This window comes from Musa acuminata, chromosome BXJ1-10 (genome assembly GCF_036884655.1).
Source record: "Musa acuminata AAA Group cultivar baxijiao chromosome BXJ1-10, Cavendish_Baxijiao_AAA, whole genome shotgun sequence".
Classification (NCBI taxonomy): domain Eukaryota; kingdom Viridiplantae; phylum Streptophyta; class Magnoliopsida; order Zingiberales; family Musaceae; genus Musa; species Musa acuminata.
Window position 1 is genome coordinate 31810483 of NC_088336.1, and position 20145 is coordinate 31830627.

Consider the following 20145-nt stretch of genomic DNA (forward strand, 5'->3'; position numbering starts at 1 on the left):
CGCGGTATGCCTGACTTGTCAACCCAAACAACAGCATTACGATCAAAATCACAATTACGTACAACATAAAAACTGAACACAAAATATGTTGTTTCGAGGGAAAATAACAATTTTCCCTTACAGGTGCAGAAGCGGCTTCACACCAAAAAAGTGCTACATACTACACAGAGAGATGCAAAATTCTAGCAGGATTATACTTCTGCAGATAGAATAGTGTACTAAAAAGTGAACTTATGATTTCTTTAAACCAAGTATTCGATCTCACTCTTATTTTTTGACAGTGTTAGCTTCTTCTTCATCCTCTCTCTGTAAATATCTTATTCTCTGTGTCTAGTTCTCAGACTGCCCAAAGTATTTGCCAGTGATTGCGACGAGTATGTTTAGCATAGCAACCTCATCATCAGGCTCGGATTTTCTAGCAAGAAGACTCAAGCACTTACGCAGCAAGCACCTCATAGAAGAACACATATCTGCATCAAGTGGTGTGTCCACTACTACTGAGAGCGCAAACAACCATAAGCAGTCATCCCGTGACAGTACATCTGCACTCTCAAACATGCTTATGTAGTTCCTCAGTGTTGATGCTCGGGAAACAGCATCCATGCGGCATAAGAACGACATCGTTGGAAAACTCTCTGGCTTGTGTGTATGGTCAGGGTCTTTGCAAGCATTTTTATCGTGACTTGTCGAGAAAAGTTGGTCACAAGAATCTTCCAGCTCTGAGAAAGTCTGATACAGTCAATGGCAAAAAATAATTAGCAGAAAGCTCATGAAATAATGTGAAGTACAAAAAAAGGAGAAAAACTATTTCTTTCAAAAAAGACAAATAAGCACTTTACCAGTTAATCTAATGCCATTAAATATGAATCAAACCACTAGTTCTGTATCTTATATTCTAATTTACTTAGTTTTAATAATATATAACCTATTAAGATGAGCCCGGGTTCCTTCATAATCCGGCAATTAAAGTTCAAGCCATGAAAGAGGCTTCACTGCTCGTAGAAATAAAACTATGTATATTGACCCTCCTAAATTCCGTATTGGTGGGAGTCCCTCAGAAACTTTGCATGGTCATAACTTCAGTCACAGTCACTCTTTCAGCTTTGTAAGTTTTCTACTGGTTCATGCTATTTATGTAAGATGTTTATATATTGACAGCATTACTTCTACTTTTTAGCTTGCTTGGATAGATTTCCGAGCTTGAGTTTGCCACACAACTGAGAAAATGATAGCATATATCCTCTTATATACCATTTCTTAGGTGATCCAATAATCAAATTGCAGTCTTCATGAAAATGTCATGTGATCCACTCACATCGTAGTTGGAGAATGTTAACATACGCAAAGAAAAAAAAAATTCAACTGTCTGTACTCTGATAACATGATCAGTTGATAATATGCCAGCAGCTTACTGAAAAACAATGGAAGATCACATTGTTAGATTGCAGTACTGACAATATCCGGCGGATACATCTGTCAGAAAAATAATCACATAGAGAGCACTTGTTGTATGAATAGCAATGGAAGATCAAGAATATATTACATAGCAGATGCTGAATCAAAAATTGCTTACTGATTGTTGAAAATTTGCTAGTAGTTCAGAAGAAAATGTTTGAGAGGAGCTTTCATTAATTCACTGGGTTAGCATTTGCCAACATGGATAAGCAACAATGATCCACTCTGAAGTTAATCAATGACACCAAAGCACATCACATGCTTTGGCATTATTAGTACTAATTCAACAAATAATAATGGGCGAGATAAATACCTGTCTTATCTCTGAATATTCAGCAAGGAAAGCATCTTCCCAAAGTTTAGATGGAAACAAGTTACAAGGGCACTTCTCAAACTCTGGTATTTTAGGCATATAAGGTGTTTGTTCACTGCTTCGTTTACTCACTTTGAGCTTCGCCACTTTCACTTTTGGAATTTGAGCAGCTTCCCACCTGTAAGGCGCTTTACCAGGTTAGCAAGATATTTGTACTATTATTTAATATCATATCAACTATCTCCTCATATTTATTCACCAGATAACGAGTTGCCCGCATCAAATTCCCTTAAGTCGGAAGAAATCGATAAGCATCAGTTTATCTTTTAGAATTCAGAGAGTGACCTCATGGACAGAAACAATAGGTTGGTGACTGACATTTATTTCTCTCGCACCTTAAGAATAATAATACGACTAATAATGCTAGTGAATTTCTTTTTCAATATATTTATAAGTTCCTTATTGGAGAGAAGTTATCCTTTCTGTACAGGCAAACTACAGAACATCATTACCTCGCCAATTAAACAGCATAAAGTTGTGAGTTCACCTAAAAGAAAGGTAAATTGTGTAGAAAGAAACCAATAGTCACTTGGGAAAGCGTAGGAATCCACGAGAAAGAAACTAGAAACATTACTAACAGAGGCTGAAAATAAAATATGTACATGAACAGGCAGATAAGCTTTCCTTTCATGCCTCATCACTTTAAGTCATGAACAGTAAAAAAAAAAAAAAAGGGAACTTGTGTATTTCTACACAAAATGCAGCAAAAAAAGTAATTGACGGAAAATAACTACAATAATTGACAAGCATTTCCATTCTCCATACAAGAAAACTTTAGTAGTTAAATCATGAGCCACCAGAATTTGCTATAAAAGATCTAATCCCAGTTGTAGAAGAAAAAACTCAATGATTTACAAGTAGGAAAGATGGAAGTTCATGCATGTATTTGATAATGCATATGTCCATACCAAATACATATATGGGAAACTGTCAGGAGGGTGTTAAATAAGTTACCTGACCCGTCTAAGGTACTCTATCCCATCTAATGGTGGACCAGAATCAAAATCAGGTTCACCTTCAACAAGAAAGGCAGGCCTCTGAATACTGTCAGGCTCATCGTCACTGCTGTCATCTTCATTGTTTATGCATTCATTGTCACAGCACCATTCTTCTACAGATTGGCCATTCTGACTACCAACATCAGCATCATCGCAAGCAATCTCAGAGAAATCCAACAGATCCAAACTTTCAGAAGCATTTACAGAAAATTCTTCACCTGAAATGGTAGGAAGTATGTATTTTATATTCATGTTTCTCGGACAAGCATCAACCAAGTTAACAACAAGAACTTTATGCAATAGGAGTTTTTAAGCTGATGTAGTAACTATAAAAATTATAACAATAACAAGCACTGCCTCAATCCCATTCTACATGCCCAATAACAAAATCATAATTGAGAAGGTGAGCCAATTAGGATCATTGGCTCAGGAGAGGTAGGATGACTGCTCTTAAATTTAATAGGGAGATTTTCCTATCAGCATCTCAACGACTCCTATATTTACCAGGGATATTCAATAGGTATGTATCCAAATAGTTGGTGGATTACGGATTTTTGTTGTTGTATATCAGAAATAGTCTTCTGCGATCAGGCTAGCTTCATGAAAACTGTGATCAATACATGAACTTTGTTCCATTTTTCATTGTTTTTTAAAGCACCTATCGACATCTCATTTAAGGCACAGTCACACAAACCAGAGCCATCTAGTGGGACACTAACACTAAGTAAACAGATAAAGAGAGTACGATGCGATAATCCTCTTTAATGTAACCGCTGTTTGATTTTTGTATGTTTCGAATTCACATGAAAGACTGAAATCAATCAAAAATCATTAAAGAGTCTTTAGGTAAGAGAGTAGAAAAAGCATGATTTTTTGAAATTCTTAGGAAGAAAGAACATACAGACAACAGGGGAGGCCTTTGCTTTTTTGTTCTTTCCCCTGCGCTTCTGCTTCCGAGTGGTATCCGCGCGAAGCCCATCGTAATCTCGAGCGACGACCTCGCCCAGCCCCTCGTACACCTCCTCCCACCACCGCCGCTGCTCTCTGACGCCCGTAGACCTCATCGCCTCCATCTCCTTCCTCGAATAGCGAGTCCTGGTTAACTCTCTTCTATCTTCCCCCTTCTCTACCGCTGCATCAGGGGCCTTCTCCTCCAACTCAAGAGAGTTGTCTCCTGGCTCGAAATCACTCGCATGTTCAACATTTTGGGTGTCAGAAACGAGGCCGGGCAAGGAGGCCGAGGTTTCTCCGATCGGTGGGGTCTCGACATCTAGGGTTTCCGCCATCGATCTTGCGGGCGAGGCAAGGCGAAGTCGAAGAGAGTCGGATTCTTTAGGAAGAAGCGAACGATAAACCCTGGACCAGAAGAACCCTACATCTTAATTCTTATCTAAGAGGGACTTCTATGCAAAAAAAAAGAATTAGTTAGGGACCAATATATAAAATCTGATTTAATAAGTTCACAAAATAGCCCCTAGACTTTTGATTTATGACATATATACGGCAATCCCTCACATCCCAAATTCCACAAGTCACTCTATATATATATATATATATAACACATAAAAAGCAAGATCGCCGTTCGACATTCTCTCCCTCTTATTTCTCTCGACTCATGCCTGGCTTAACCCCAACAATGTCCACCTCCTCCATCGAACCGTCTTCCTATGCTTCTGGAGCTCTCAAGATCTCCTTCCTCATTCGGGGTCGAATTGTTGCCTTCTCGAATCAGGTGGAGGCGACGACGATGACGATCTTCGTTGCGGGATCGATCGTCAGGACTCGCGCAGAGGGTGCGGCGTGGGAAGTCAAGAATCGGCGTTCCTGGGGACCCCCGGTGCGCAGATTGTGAGTCTTTTCCGCTCAGATGGTTTAGATTTCTCTCGAAAGGTTGCGGATCTTGGTTTCTTGATGGCGCCCGGTTGGATTCGCAGGTCAGGGAGGGCGCGACGGTGGGCTGGGAACCGGGTATATGAAGGCGGTTGTGTACGCTGCAACTCGTGGGTCGTCTTTGCCCCATGGAAGGTCAGTGCCATCAATGGGTAATGTTTGGATGAGTTATTGCGTGTAGATGATCTTTCCCCATGCTGAGTCTTTTGTGATTGAATGCCCAGAGTCTTACACGCGGAGCAGGCACTGAGTTTGGGATTTTGATGCTTCGAATGCCATGATGAATCCCAGGTTGTTAACTCTAAATAATTCGCTTCTCATCCTTACCTTTGAGGACTTCTTTAGCTAGTAGCTGTGTTATTCTTGGGTTATTTGGGATCTCCAGTTTGCTAATGATGGACAATTATGCTTGAAAACATTCACTCATCGTCCTAACTTGAGTAGCATATGGTACCACCTTTCCCTCTACTGTGGATATGATTAGAATCGAGTTCTTGTTTGGTTTGGTTAAACCCTTTGGAGATTGAAGCTGGACTACTTTGATCAAGAATCTATATTGAGTTTGCAGACGATCTTTAACAGCTATCTACAAGATGAAATAATGTCATTGAACATTTAGCGGAAACAACTTTATCCTACTATGCTCTCTGTTTCCTCAGTTTCTAACACTATTCCAAGCTTCCTTAATTGCGAGAGCCTTTAGCATTGTAGGTTAACCACACTGATCTTTTGTTTTGTTCATTCGTTAGTTCCATTTCCTACCTGCACACATAAGGGAAACATCTTGTTGCATTCTTCTCTCCTTTTTTTTCTTGTTCTCCAGTTAGTTTACATTAGGATTTACAAGGGAGGGAGGGATATCTCTTGTTAAATTCTTTCTCTCTCCTTACTGGCTTATATTCGGGGTTACGATAGAGGGAGATCTCATGCTATATTCTTCTCTTCTTCTTTTCTTATTTATTAATAATTTTCATTAAGGTTTATGATTTCATCCAGATAACATGATTGATGTTGTACTTGATCAAGATAAATTATAAAATCATCTAATAAGCTGAAACTGATATGATCAAGAAATTATGTTTTGGGGGGCCAATTGATGACCGGATAGACACGGGTCTGGTCCATGCTGATGTACTAACACATGGTATGTCGGCATGTACCTTGGGACCATTGTTCTTGTCGAGGGAGAGGAAGGAAGAAGAATTAAGAGGAAGTAGAAGGAAGCAAAATAAGAAGGGGGAAGGAGGAGGGAGGGAGGAGGTGGAGAAAGAGCATATGGAGAAAATGCAAAAGGAAAGGAGAACTATCCTAAGTGACTCGACAGGCAATGGGTGGGCTACAACACAGAGGGGGGGAACAAGTTCACAAGGACTGGCCCAGATATTGAATTGTCCGATATGGGGTTATTTGAGTCTCAACTCACACCTGGACTAGTCCGGGCGAAATTAAAATCCTTGAAAACAAATATGTAAACTTTATTTTTTAATAATAAAATATGTAATTTCATATATTCAAAATGTTTGTGTATATATGCAATTTTTTCATATTAGTCACAATCGTATCTTGTATGTATACATAATGAACTTACGTGTTGTCACAGACTTAGCTGGTTTTGTCTAAGTCGTGTGGCACACTTGCGTGTCCGTCCGCAAAGGTTAGCCTCCCCGAAACCTCCTATGGTCCCTTAGGACCTACAAAAGAGAAAACAGGTTAGAGAAAGCGCCTTACTTGGGATCCACAAGCAAACATTTCAGAAAACACTTCATAGCCAATGCAAATTACAAACAGACTTTACAAGTTCTGAACGATTGCACAACAAAGGGTCAAAATGGTCTACTACAGACCGAATATCTCTCACAAGTGTCCACATACACAACCTTTATTTACAAGCCTAAAACGACTACCAAACCCAACTAAAATGGGGCTGTTAAGCCTTCGACCGTCCCTCTACATGCTGTGCAAAGCATGAACAAACCAAAAGACATAGACATACATAAGCATTACATCAAATATCATGTTTAGAATTTTGTCCGTGATAGTATGGTTGGCTTTTATTTATTGCTCAAGAAATAATGGTTGCAGATCGATGACTTTGGTACAGTTGTAAGTGCTGAAGCTCTAAAACGCCCATTGGAAGATCTCACTAGTGCTGTCAGGTAAAATTATGAGTTCTTCTTTAATAATATGCTTTCTACAAGATTGATCAAGTTTTTTCTCTAGCTCATCTACCTGTTTGCTTCTTATTATGCCAATGGCCTACTAAAGGAATAAGGCATGCATTCATTTCAAGTTTTTAGTTGTCTAGAACTCTAAATTTATATTAATGTGACAGGTGTTCATGAGATGAAAAGCAACAATTCACATAGTAAATTTATGTTTTTATATTGATAACACATCTTGCGTTGGAAGTGCAAAAGATGTTAAAGCCTGATCCTCGAGTGTTTCTGAGTTGGTAGGCTTTTTTTATTGATAACACTTCTGGCAATGGAAGGACATGGCACAAAGTGTCTAGAGTCACAGCGGACATGGATAGGTACATATGCAATGATTATTACTACCACAAACACCATCTCCTTTATGAGCCCTATCGCATCCCTCTTCACAAATTTCACGATCACATGAGCCTCCTAAGTCAACTTTGCAGAAACCATTGAGTTGTTGTGCCTCGACCACGACATCAGCTGTTACAAAAGTAAATATATGATTAAGTTTGGCAACAGTTGCATTTTTATCTAGATATTATATGCAATCATACAGAAGTTGTTATATAGTTGATAATAGCGTGAGGTAATACTATCACGTGTTGTTAATCTTAGGATGAATGATATTTTATGCTGAATTCAGTCATCCCGTTAAGACACCCAAATATAGATGGCACCTATTTTAGAAACCATGAATTAGAATAAGTTTTGTGGAGCTTGATGTGGTAGGAAAAAGCTAGGAGAACAAGCAATTTTATTCTTATTTTTGCACCTAGATTTGATGAAGCTAAATTTTAAGAGAAAAAAGTAGGTTTGTTGAAGCCAAAGAACCTGTACAAAAAAATTGTACTTTTTTTTTTCTTACCCAATGCATATTGATGATGAGTTGGTTTAATCTTTTACTATGACTTGGTATGGACTATTGAGAATTAATTAAAATTACCAACATGATTAACCAACCCATGAATACCTCAAAGAGTATGGTTGTTTAGATATTTATTTAGCATGAACTAAAGACTTTTGTTTAGACCATCATATCAAATGCCCTCTTAATAACAATTCAAGAAAAGAAAATCATATTAAAATAAGAACTTTATTTTGACCAAGGTTCGTTGTACCGTACTGTACCGGCATTTCGACCCAGTCTCGGTACGGTACCGGTGTACTGGGCGGTACATCAGGGCGTACCGAGCGGTACACCCTAGTGTACCGAATAATTTTTTAATTTTTTTATATTGTAGCAGTGCTACAATATAGTACTGTAGCACTGTAGCGGTATCGGGCGGTCCGCGTACCGGTAACTTGTCGGACCGGTATGTACCGCTCGGTACGGGCGGTACGCTTCGGTACGACAAACCTTGATTTTGACCCCACTTTTCTCATAAAATATGGTTCAATCAAAATCTACAATACCTGACTTGTCGGAATTTTATGATTTTTTATTTGTCAAAGTTGACGTGCTAATGAGAGCAAATTGGAGAAGAAAAAACATGCATGTTCAAGCTTACCTGCAAAAAGGACGAGGAGAAGGATAACACACGCGATCTTCGCCCCCATGATAAAGAAGGTTAGAAGGTTCCTGTTCACTAAATTATACATTTGACGGTGACTACAATGTGAAGTTTATATAGAGGAGCTTCATCACTCGTATCAATTGAATTCACCCCCCTTTAAAAATAAGATTTGGTAGTGGATGCCATATTTTCTAGCACATTAAGGGGGTTTATCAACACTATACAACTAAAACATTTATAATTTTCAGGTATCAAATCATGGAAACACCCAAGAATTCTATGGATCAATTAAACAAACTACAATGTATATATATATATGTATATATACCTATGCATGGTTCGTCATACCGACCCGGTATGGGCGATATGTACCAGTTCAATAGGGGATCGATATGCATACTATCTTGTATTGGGCGGTACTATAACATGACCCCATATCGGGCGATACGAGATATGTACCAGGTAGTAACAATCGAAATCCAATCGTTACCAACCTATATCGATCGGTAGCAATGAGATTTCATCCATTACAAATCAAGGGTTGAGATCGCTCTATTTCAAATGGTCAAATTGATCGTTTGAATCATAGTAAAGAGATTTTAAACCCTTTTCTTCCCTCTCTTTAACTCATATCACTCTCTCAATCTCTTTAGCTCTCTAAAACTCATTTTCACTCGCATCTTTCTCTCATTCTCATATTTTCACTATCTTAAACTCAACAAGGCTACAATTTATGGATTGAATCAAATTTAAAAGGATTAAGAGGAAGATTCTCGGTTAGAATATGGCGGAAGGGGCTGGACAAAATCAAGTCAAATTGCTCGAGGAACTAGAGACACCAAACTGTCATAATCATCCGCCCAACATGCAAAGGCAAAGGCAAAGTGGAAGGCAGTAGCATCAATTGCACCGTTAGAAAGAATCGAGTCGAGCGACGAAACACCTTCTAAATCGCATTTAACAACCTGCTCATTCTAGAGAAATGACAACGACGTGAACAGTAGTGCCTTAACCGATGATGGCGACGACGTTGGGGAGTCGATGGTCCTATCTCCATAATTTGAGGGTGGTGCATGGATCGAGAAGTAGTATTTTACACATGCTACCTAAGATTCATATCATGGAACTCGATGAGGTATTGGTCAAGTTTATATACGGGAAAGGAAGGTAGTGGATGATTTTAAGCAGATGCAACAAAACCTACACCACGTAGACACAAAACGAAGCTCAACGTATTCACAACCGTCGTATCATGGAGAATCTTATGCCCAACAACAATACGGTGATAGTTGGTCATACTTATCCAAGTAGTAGTACAATGATCGATCTTATGATACAGAACAACAGATCAATGGCAAAAGTATAAGTTTTGGCATTCTTCATGCTCCGCACTAATACATGTCATAATCGTACTTGTCTTAGGAGCCACCTCAGACACGTGTGATTCATGACGATCAGACTACGACCATCACTACATTGATGCACCAATGACATACGGTGTATCAGTATATTATGTCGTGGGATCAATTTCAGGATTGGGTCCGATAAACATATCAAATTGATATACAGTTACATAGGATCGAGAACCTCGATCCACTGCTCGTGGAGTCTCGTTGTTGTTTCTTTGTGGTAGAATCAAATATATTCATCGATCGATTACTTGATTCATTTGAATCTTAAAGTTTAAGTTATTAAAAAAAAATAAAAAATTAAATTATTTTTTTGTAAATAATTTAGTATTAATAAAAGGGTGGTCCAGAACATATCATAAAGCTATTTCTCAAAACCTATAAAAGACAGGCCACTAATCTTTCCTAATTTAGATTATTTTTACAAAAATTATACTAAAATTATATTTATTTCTAATGATGAACACCCTAATCTAATTTTTTTTTATATTTTTCAGGTATTTTTGGAGATATTTTTTGATGGTTTTTGGGTGTACTATTGTTATGCCCTTACGTACCATCGGTACACCTTAGTACGTACCTTATTGATGGTTGGTCGGTACACTGGGACAGACTGAGATTGTAAACCTTTTATATATATATATGTATATGTATATGTATATATGTATGTACGTGCATATATATATATATATTTATAAATATTTATATGTATTTGTATATGTATATATATATATATATATGTATATGTATATGTATTTATATATATGTATACTTATATATACACATACATATACATATGTATATGTATATATGACTTCAGTACAGTGAACCTAATGGATGCATCTAGAAAGATTCGTATCAATAGATTTATCTTTATATATATGCATATATATATATTTATATATGTATATGTATATATGACTTCGGTACAATGAACCTAGTTGATGCATCTAGAAAGATTCGTATATATATATATATATATATATCACTACTTCGGTACAGTGAACCATAGTGGATGCATCTTGAAAGATTCATATCAATAGATTCATCTTTGTCGAAATCCGACCGTTACCGATTTATACCAATCAGTAATAGTCGGATTTTGACCGTTGCGGATAAGGGCTGATATCGCCCTATTTCAAACAATCAAATTGACCATTTGAATCATAGGAAAGAGATTTTAAACCCTTTCCTCCCTATCTTTCAACTCATATTACTCAATCTCTTTAGCTCTCTAAAAGATATGTCACTACTCTTTCCTAATTTAGATTATTTTTTGCTAAAATTATACTAAATTTATATTATTTCTAACTTAAAAACGCTAATCAAATTATTAATATTATTTTTCAAGTATTTTTGGAGCTATTTTTGATGTTTTTAGGTGTACTGTCGGTATGCCCTTGTGTAACATCGGTACGTCTTGGTACGTATCGTATGTCGATACATTGGTACAGACCAAGATTGCATATGTTGTATATATGTATATATATGTATATACATATATATATGTATATATATAAATATATATACATATATATCTATATATGTATATATATACATATCCATATATGTATGTATATTTATACATATCCATATATGTATGTATATTTATACATATATATATATATACGACATCGGTACAGTGAACCTAGTGGATGCACGTGGAACGATTCGTATCAATAAATTTATCTTTGTCGAAATCTGATCGTTACCAACTTGTGCCGATAAGTAATAATCGAGTTTCGACCGTTACGGATCAAGGGCTGAGATCGTCCTATTTGAAACGATCAATTTATAGGAAAGAGATTTTAAACCCTTTCCTCCCCCCTCTTTTAACTCATATCACTCTCTCAATCTCTTCAACTCTTTGAAACTCATTTTCATTCGCATCTCTCTCTCATTCTCATATTTTCATTCTCCTACACTCAACAAGGCTACGATTTATGGATTGGATTAAATTTGGGATGATTAAGAAGAAGATCCCTCTCGGTTAGAATGTGGCGAAAAGAGCCGGACAACATCGAGTCAAATTGCTCGAGAAATTAGAGACACCCAACTGTCACAATTGTTCCCTCGACATGCAACGACAAAGGTAAAGGGGAAGGCGGTAGCATCAATCGCATCGTTAGAAAAAATCGAGTCGAGTGACGAAACACCTTCTCAATTATATTTAACAACTAGCTCAGTCCAGAGATATGGCAGCGACGTGGGCAGTAGTGTCTTAACCAATGATGGCGACGACCTTGGGGAGTCGATAGTCTAATCTACATAATTTTAGGGTGGTGCATGGACCGCAAAACAATATTTTACCCTTCGTCTAAGATTTAAATCATGGAATTCGATGAGGTATTGATTAAGTTTATACATGGAAGGGGGAGAGGAAGGCAGTGGATGATTTTGAGCAGATGCGACAGAACTTACACTATGCAGACACAAAGCGAAACTTATCATATTCATAATCTTTGTATCATGGAGAATCTTTTGGCCGACAACAGTATGGTGATGGTCACGCTTCACCGAGAAATTGTACGTTGTTCGATCTTATGATACAAAACAACAAATCAATAGCAAAAGTAGAAGTTTTGACATTCTTCATACTTCGCACTAATACATGTCATAATCGTACTTGCCTCTGGAGCCACCTCAGACACGTGTGATTCATGATGATCAGACTACGACTATCACTATATTGATGCACCAATGGCATACGGTGTATTAATATATTATGTTGTGAGATCAATTTTAGGATTGGGTCTAACAAACATATCAAATTGATATACAGATATATAGGATCGAGGACCTTGGTCCATTTCCTATGGAGTCTCTTTTTCTTCTCTTGTGGTAGAACCATATATATTTCTTCAATCGATTACTTGATATATATATATATATATATATATATATATGTATATGTATATATATATATATATATACACATATGTATATGTATATATGACTTCAGTACAGTGAACCTAGTGGATGCATCTAGAAAGATTCGTATCAATTGATTTATCTTTATATATATATATATATATATATATATATATATATATATATATATATATATATGTGCGTGTGTATATATATATATGACTTCGGTACAATGAACCTAGTTGATGCATCTAGATAGATTCATATCAATAGAAATATATATATATATATATATATATATATATATATATATATATATATATATGTATGTGTGTGTGTGTGTGTGTGTGTGTGTGTGGTTGTATATATTTATGTGTCTTTATATATATATATATACATATCATGACTTCGGTACAATGAACCATAGTGGATGCATGTTGAAAGATTCGTATCAATAGATTCATCTTTGTCGAAAGTCTTTATATATATATATACATATCATGACTTCGGTACAATGAACCATAGTGGATGCATGTTGAAAGATTCGTATCAATAGATTCATCTTTGTCGAAATCCGACCGTTACCGACTTGTACCAATCAATAATAGTCGGATTTTGACCGTTGCGGAGATGGGCTGATATCGTCCTATTTCAAACAGTCAAATTGACCATTTGAATCATAGGAAAGAGATTTTAAACCCTTTCCTCCCTCCTCTTTCAACTCATATTACTCAATCTCTTTAGCTCTCTAAAAGATATGTCACTACTCTTTTCTAATTTAGATTATTTTTGCTAAAATTATACTAAATTTATATTATTTTCAACTTAAAAATCCTAATTAAATTGTTATTATTATTATTAACTATTTTTGGAGCTATTTTTGATGGTTTTGGGTATACTGTCGGTTTGTCCTTGTGTAACATCGATACGTCTTGGTACGTACCGTATGTCGATACACTAGTACAGTCCAAGATTGCATATGTTGTATATATTAATATATATATATGTATATACATACATATACATATATGTATGTATATACATATCCATATATGTATGTATATATATGCATATATATATACGACTTCGGTACAGTGAACCTAGTGGATGCATGTGAAAAGATTTGTATCAATAAATTCATCTTTGTCGAAATCTGATCGTTACCAACTTGTGTCGATAAGTAATAGACAAGTTTCGACTGTTACGAATAAGGGCTGAGATCGTCTTATTTCAAACGGTCAATTTATAGGAAAGGGATTTTAAACCCTTTCCTCCCCCCTCTTTTAACTCATATCACTCTCTCAATCTCTTCAGCTCTCTAAAACTCATTTTTACTCACATCTCTCTCTCATTCTCACATTTTCATTCTCCTACACTCAACAAGGCTACGATTTATGGATTGGATTAAATTTGGGATGATTAAGAAGAAGATCCCTCTCGGTTAGAATGTGGCGAAAAGAGCCGGACAACATCGAGTCAAATTACTCTAGAAATTAGAGACACCCAACTGTCACAATCGTTCCCCCGACATGCAACGACAAAGGTAAAGGGGAAGGCAGTAGCATCAATCGCACCGTTGGAAAGAATCGAGTCGAGTGACGAAACACCTTCTTAATTATATTTAACAACCAGCTCAGTCCAGAGATATAGCAGCGACGTGGGCAGTAGTGTCTTAACCAATGATGGCGACGACCACGGGGAGTCGATAGTCTAATCTACATAATTTGAGGGTGGTGCATGGACCGCAAAACAATATTTTACATGCCGTCAAAGATTTAAATCATCGAATTCGACAAGATATTGATTAAGTTTATACATGGAAGGGGGAGAGGAAGACAGTGGATGATTTTGAGCAGATGCGACAGAACTTACACTATGCAGACACAAAGCGAAACTTATTATATTCATAATCGTCGTATCATGGAGAATCTTTTGACCAACAACAGTATGGTGATGGTCATGCTTCACCGAGCAATTGTACGTTGTTCGATCTTATGATACAAAACAACAAATCAATAGCAAAAGTAGAAGTTTTGACATTCTTCATACTCCGCACTAATACATGTCATAATCGTACTTGCCTCAGGAGCCACCTCAGACACGTGTGATTCATGGCGATCAGACTACGACCATCACTATATTGATGCACCAATGACATACGGTGTATTAGTATACTATGTCGTGAGATCAATTTTAGGATTGGGTCTAACAAATATATCAAATTGATATACAAATACATACGATCGAAGACCTTGGTCCATTTCCTGTGGAGTCTCATTTTCTTCTCTTGTGGTAGAACCAGATATATTTCTTCAATCGATTACTTGATTTATTTGAATCTTAAGGTTTAAATTACTTGATTCATATATATATATATGTAATTCTTCTATATATGTATACATAATGAGTTGGTTTTTATTTATTGCTCAAGAAATAAAGGTTGTTGGTCGATGACTTTGGCACAGTTATAAATGCTGAAGTTCTAAAATGCCCATCTGAAGATCTCATTAGTGTTGTTAGGTAAAATTATGAGTTGTTCTTTCATAATATGCATATTTGTATATATATATATATTTGTATATATATATATATTTGTATATATTTGTATATGTATATATATGTATTTGTATATGTATATATATGTATATGTTTATGTATTTATATATACGTATACATATATATACACATACATATACATATACATAAACATATACATATATATACATATACAAATACATATAAATATTTCTAAATACATATATATATATATATATATATATATATATATATATATATACATTTACATATTTATATTTATATATGACTTCAGTACACTGAACCTAGTGGATGCATCTAGAAAGATTCGTATCAATAGATTTATCTTTATATATATGTATATATATGTATGTATATATATATATATATGTATGTATATATATATATATGTATGTATATATATATATATGTATATTTATTTATTTATATTTATATTTATATATGTATATATATATGACTTCGGTACAATGAACCTAGTTGATGTATCTAGAAAAATTCGTATCAATAGATTTATATATATATATATATATATGTATGTATATATATATATATATATATATATATATATATATATATGTATATGTATATGTATATATATATATGTATATGTATATGTATATATATATATATATGTATATGTATATGTATATATATATATATGTTTGTATATATATATATGTATATATGTATATATGTATATGTATATGTATATATGTATATACACATATCACGACTTCAGTACAGTGAACCATAGTGAATGCATCTTGAAAGATTCGTATCAATATATTCATCTTTGTCGAAATTCGACCGTTACCGACTTGTACCAATCAGTAATAGTCGGATTTTGACCGTTGCGGATAAGGGCTTATATCGCCCTATTTCAAACAGTCAAATTGACCATTTGAATCATAGGAAAGAGATTTTAAACCCTTTCCTCCCTCATCTTTCAACTCATATCACTCAATCTTTTTAGCTCTCTAAAAGATATGTCACTACTCTTTCCTAATTTAGATTATTTTTGCTAAAATTATACTAAATTTATATTATTTCTAACTTAAAAACGCTAATTAAATTATTATTATTATTTTTCAAGTATTTTTGGAGCTATTTTTGATGGTTTTGGGTGTACTATCAGTATGCCCTTGTGTAACATCGGTATGTCTTGGTACGTACTGTATGTCGATACACTGGTACAGACCAAGATTGCATATCTTGTATATATGTATATATATATGTATATATATGTATATACATATATATATGTATATATATGTATATATACATATATATCTATATATATATGTATATATATACATATCTATATATGTATGTATATGTATACATATCTATATATATATGTATATGTATACATATATATATATATATATATATATATATATATATATATATATATATATATATACGACGTCGGTACAGTGAATCTAGTGGATGAATGTGGAAAGATTCGTATCAATAAATTCATCTTTGTCGAAATCTGATCGTTACCAACTTGTGCCGATAAGTAATAATCAAGTTTTGACCGTTACGGATCAAGGGCTGAGATCGTCCTATTTAAAATGGTCAATTTATAGGAAAGGGATTTTAAACCCTTTCCTCCCCCCTCTTTTAACTCATCACTCTCTCAATCTCTTCAGCTCTTTAAAACTCATTTTCATTCGCATCTCTCTCTCTCATTCTCACATTTTCATTCTCCTACATTCAACAAGGCTACGATTTATGGATTGGATTAAATTTGGGATGATTAAGAAGAAGATCCCTCTCGGTTAGAATGTGGCGAAAAGAGCCGGACAACATCGAGTCAAATTATTGAAACTGGTATTGATTAGGTATGCCGATGTTTGTGTTCGATGCTTGATGCATGGACCGCAAAACAGTATTTTACACGTCGTCTAAGATTTAAATCATGGAATTCGATGAGGTATTGATTAAGTTTATACATGAAAGGGGGAGAGGAAGTTAGTGGATGATTTTGAGCAGATGCGACATAACTTACACTATGCAGATACAAAGCGAAACTTATCATATTCATAATCGTCGTATCATGGAGAATCTTTTGGCCAACAACAATATGGTGATGGTCATGCTTCACCGAGCAATTGTACGTTGTTCGATCTTTTGATACAAAACAACAAATCAATAGCAAAAGTAGAAGTTTTGACATTTTTCATACTCCGCACTAATACATGTCATAATCGTACTTGCCTCAGGAGCCACCTTAGACACGTGTGATTCATGGCGATCAGACTACGACCATCACTATATTGATGCACCATGGCATACGGTGTATTAGTATATTATGTCATGAGATCAATTTTAGAATTGGGTCTAACAAATATATCAAATTGATATACAGATACATAGGATCGAGGACCTTGGTCCATTTCCTGTGGAGTCTCTTTTTCTTCTCTCGTGGTAGAACCAGATATATTTCTTCAATCAATTACTTGATTTATTTGAATCTTAAGGTTTAAATTACTTGATTCATATATATATATATATATGCAATTCTTCTATATATGTATACATAATGAGTTGGTTTTTATTTATTACTCAAGAAATAAAGGTTGTTGGTCGATGACTTTGGCACAGTTATAAATGCTGAAGTTCTAAAATGCCCATCTGAAGATCTCATTAGTGTTGTCAGGTAAAATTATGAGTTGTTCTTTCATAATATGCTTTTTACAAATTGGATCAAGGTTTTTCTTTCTCTCATCTACCTGTTTGCTTCTTGTTTTGCCCATTGACTATTAGAGGCATAAGACATGCATTCGTTTCAAGTTTTTAGTTGTCTAGAATTCTAAATTCATATTGATGTGGCAGGTGTTCATGAGTTGAATAGCATCAATTCATATTGTATATTTATGTTTTTTATTGATAATACTTCTCGCATTGAAGTATAAAAGATGAGATCCCCAGGAATCTCTGAGTTGATAGGCTTTTTATTTATTGATAACACTTCTGGCATTGGAAGGACATGAAACAAAGTGTCTAGAGTCACAACGGACATTGAAAGGAACATATGCATCGATTATTATCACAAACACCGTCTCCAGTATAAGTTCTAGTGCATCCCTCCGCACAATTTGAATCGGTACATGGGCTGTCTAAGACAACTTTGCAGATACGATCGGGTTGTTGTGCCTCAACCACAACATCAGCTGTTGCAAAGGTAAATGCATAAGTAAGGCGACCGTTACGTTTTCATCTATAGATATTATATTCTATCAAACAGAAGTTTTTATATTGTTGATAATAGCATGAGGTAATACTGTCACATGAGTTGTTTAAGTTAGGTGACAATAACATTTTTATCTAGATATTATATGTAATCAAACATGAGTTTTTATATTGTTGATAAATAGCATGAGGTAATACTATCACGTGTTGTTAATCTTATGCTGAATTCTGTCCTCTCGTTAAGACACCCAGATATATATCGCACCTATTTTAGAAACCATGAATTAGAATCACTTTTTGTGGAGTTTGATGTGGTAGGAAAAATCTAGGAGAAAAAGCAATTCTATTCTTATTTTTGCACCTTGATCTGATGAAGCCAAATCTCAAGAGAAAAAAAAAAAAAAAAGGTAGGTTGGTTGAAGCCAAAGAACCTTTACACAAAAATTGTACCTTTTTTTTTTCTTACCCAATGCATATTGATGATGAGTTGGTTTAATCTTTTACTATGGCTTGGTATGGACTATTGAGAATTAATTAAAATTACCAACATGATTAACCAACCCATGAATACCTCAAAGAGTATGGTTGTTTAGATATTTATTTAGCATGAACTAAAGACTTTTGTTTAGACCATCATATCAAATGCCCTCTTAATAACAATTCAAGAAAAGAAAATCATATTGAAATAAGAACTCTATTTTGACCCCACTTTTTCCATAAAATATGGTTCAATCAAAATCTATAATACCTGACTTGTCGAAATTTTATGATTTTTTATTTGTCAAAGTTGATGTGCTAATGAGAGCAAATTAGAGAAGAAAAGGCATACATGTTCGAGCTTACCTGTAAAAAGGATGAGGAGAAGGATAACACACGCGATCTTCGCCCCCATGATAAAGAAGGTTAGAAGGTTCCTGTTCACCAAATTATATAGAGAGCTTCATCACCCATTGATAAATATGATTTGGTAACGGATGCTCCATCTCCATAATTTATGATGCATTAATGGTAGCGGACGCCCATCTCCATATTTTATGGTGCAATTAAAACATTCATAATTTTCTGGTACCAAGGCATGGTGGAAACGCCCAAGAATTCAATGGACCAATTAAGAAGAATGTCTCTCATTCATTCTTCACCTTAACATGATTGCAAGATACATTTTGTTAAAGTTTAATATCAATATATCATGTTACAGAAATTGTCGTAGAAGCACAATTCTGTCCGGATGCCATCTACAAAGCGGTGGAGATTGGTGATTCTTAAAATCGGTGAGTTTTGCCATCTATAAAGGAATATTACATGCATTCAATTAATTTCAAGTTGTCATTTTTTTTTTTTTTTTTTGCTTTTGTAAGAAAATACTACTTCGTTAACTTTCTCCTAGAAGGGTTTAAATGTTTTGGAGTACAAAAGATTTTTTTACAAGTGTGGTCGCCAGGAGTTTAAAAAGTTTGTGTTTTAATTGAGCACATCTGACATAAAAAAGATTTAATTGAGCCTTCAGGGAAATTCGAGGAAGCTACCCGGTTGTTCTGCCTTGACTGCATAATTAATTTTTGTCAACTGTTTCATTTTTATGTGCAACAGTTACATTTTTATAGCTTAACACCTATTTTAGAAACCATGAATTTAAAAAATATTTTTAAGCATATTAACAGCAAACAACACAACACATAA

The 20145-nt window shown here is 35.0% G+C and overlaps 1 protein-coding gene and 2 long non-coding RNA genes across 3 annotated transcripts; 1 reads left to right on the top strand and 2 right to left on the bottom strand.

The window, feature by feature from the left end:
• Positions 1-36: 36 nt before the first annotated feature.
• Positions 37-4189, bottom strand: LOC103969256 (uncharacterized). Its single transcript, XM_009382746.3, has 4 exons — positions 3728-4189; positions 2783-3044; positions 1769-1946; positions 37-729 (listed from the first exon to the last, which is right to left on the bottom strand). The coding sequence occupies exons 1-4, from the start codon at positions 4110-4112 to the stop codon at positions 331-333; spliced, it is 1224 nt and encodes a 407-aa protein (XP_009381021.2). The 5' UTR covers positions 4113-4189; the 3' UTR covers positions 37-330.
• A 226-nt stretch (positions 4190-4415) lies between these two features.
• On the top strand, positions 4416-20106 carry LOC103969257 (uncharacterized). Its single transcript, XR_010480864.1, has 7 exons — positions 4416-4674; positions 4761-4851; positions 4941-5007; positions 6799-6872; positions 18260-18457; positions 19253-19367; positions 19664-20106. It is a non-coding gene; the product is annotated as an uncharacterized LOC103969257 (long non-coding RNA).
• Positions 18178-19419, bottom strand: LOC135596217 (uncharacterized). Its single transcript, XR_010480865.1, has 2 exons — positions 19309-19419; positions 18178-18446 (listed from the first exon to the last, which is right to left on the bottom strand). It is a non-coding gene; the product is annotated as an uncharacterized LOC135596217 (long non-coding RNA).
• Positions 20107-20145: the final 39 nt, after the last annotated feature.

Bases quoted from the DNA above. Each gene is read 5' to 3' on its own strand.
- LOC103969256 (XM_009382746.3), bottom strand. From the start codon at position 4,112: ATGGCGGAAACCCTAGATGTCGAGACCCCACCGATCGGAGAAACCTCG. The intron at 3,045-3,727 runs GTATGTTCTTTC...CTACCATTTCAG, and splicing joins AAAGGCCTCCCCTGTTGTCT to GTGAAGAATTTTCTGTAAAT. The intron at 730-1,768 runs GTATTTATCTCG...TGACTGTATCAG, and splicing joins AATATTCAGAGATAAGACAG to ACTTTCTCAGAGCTGGAAGA.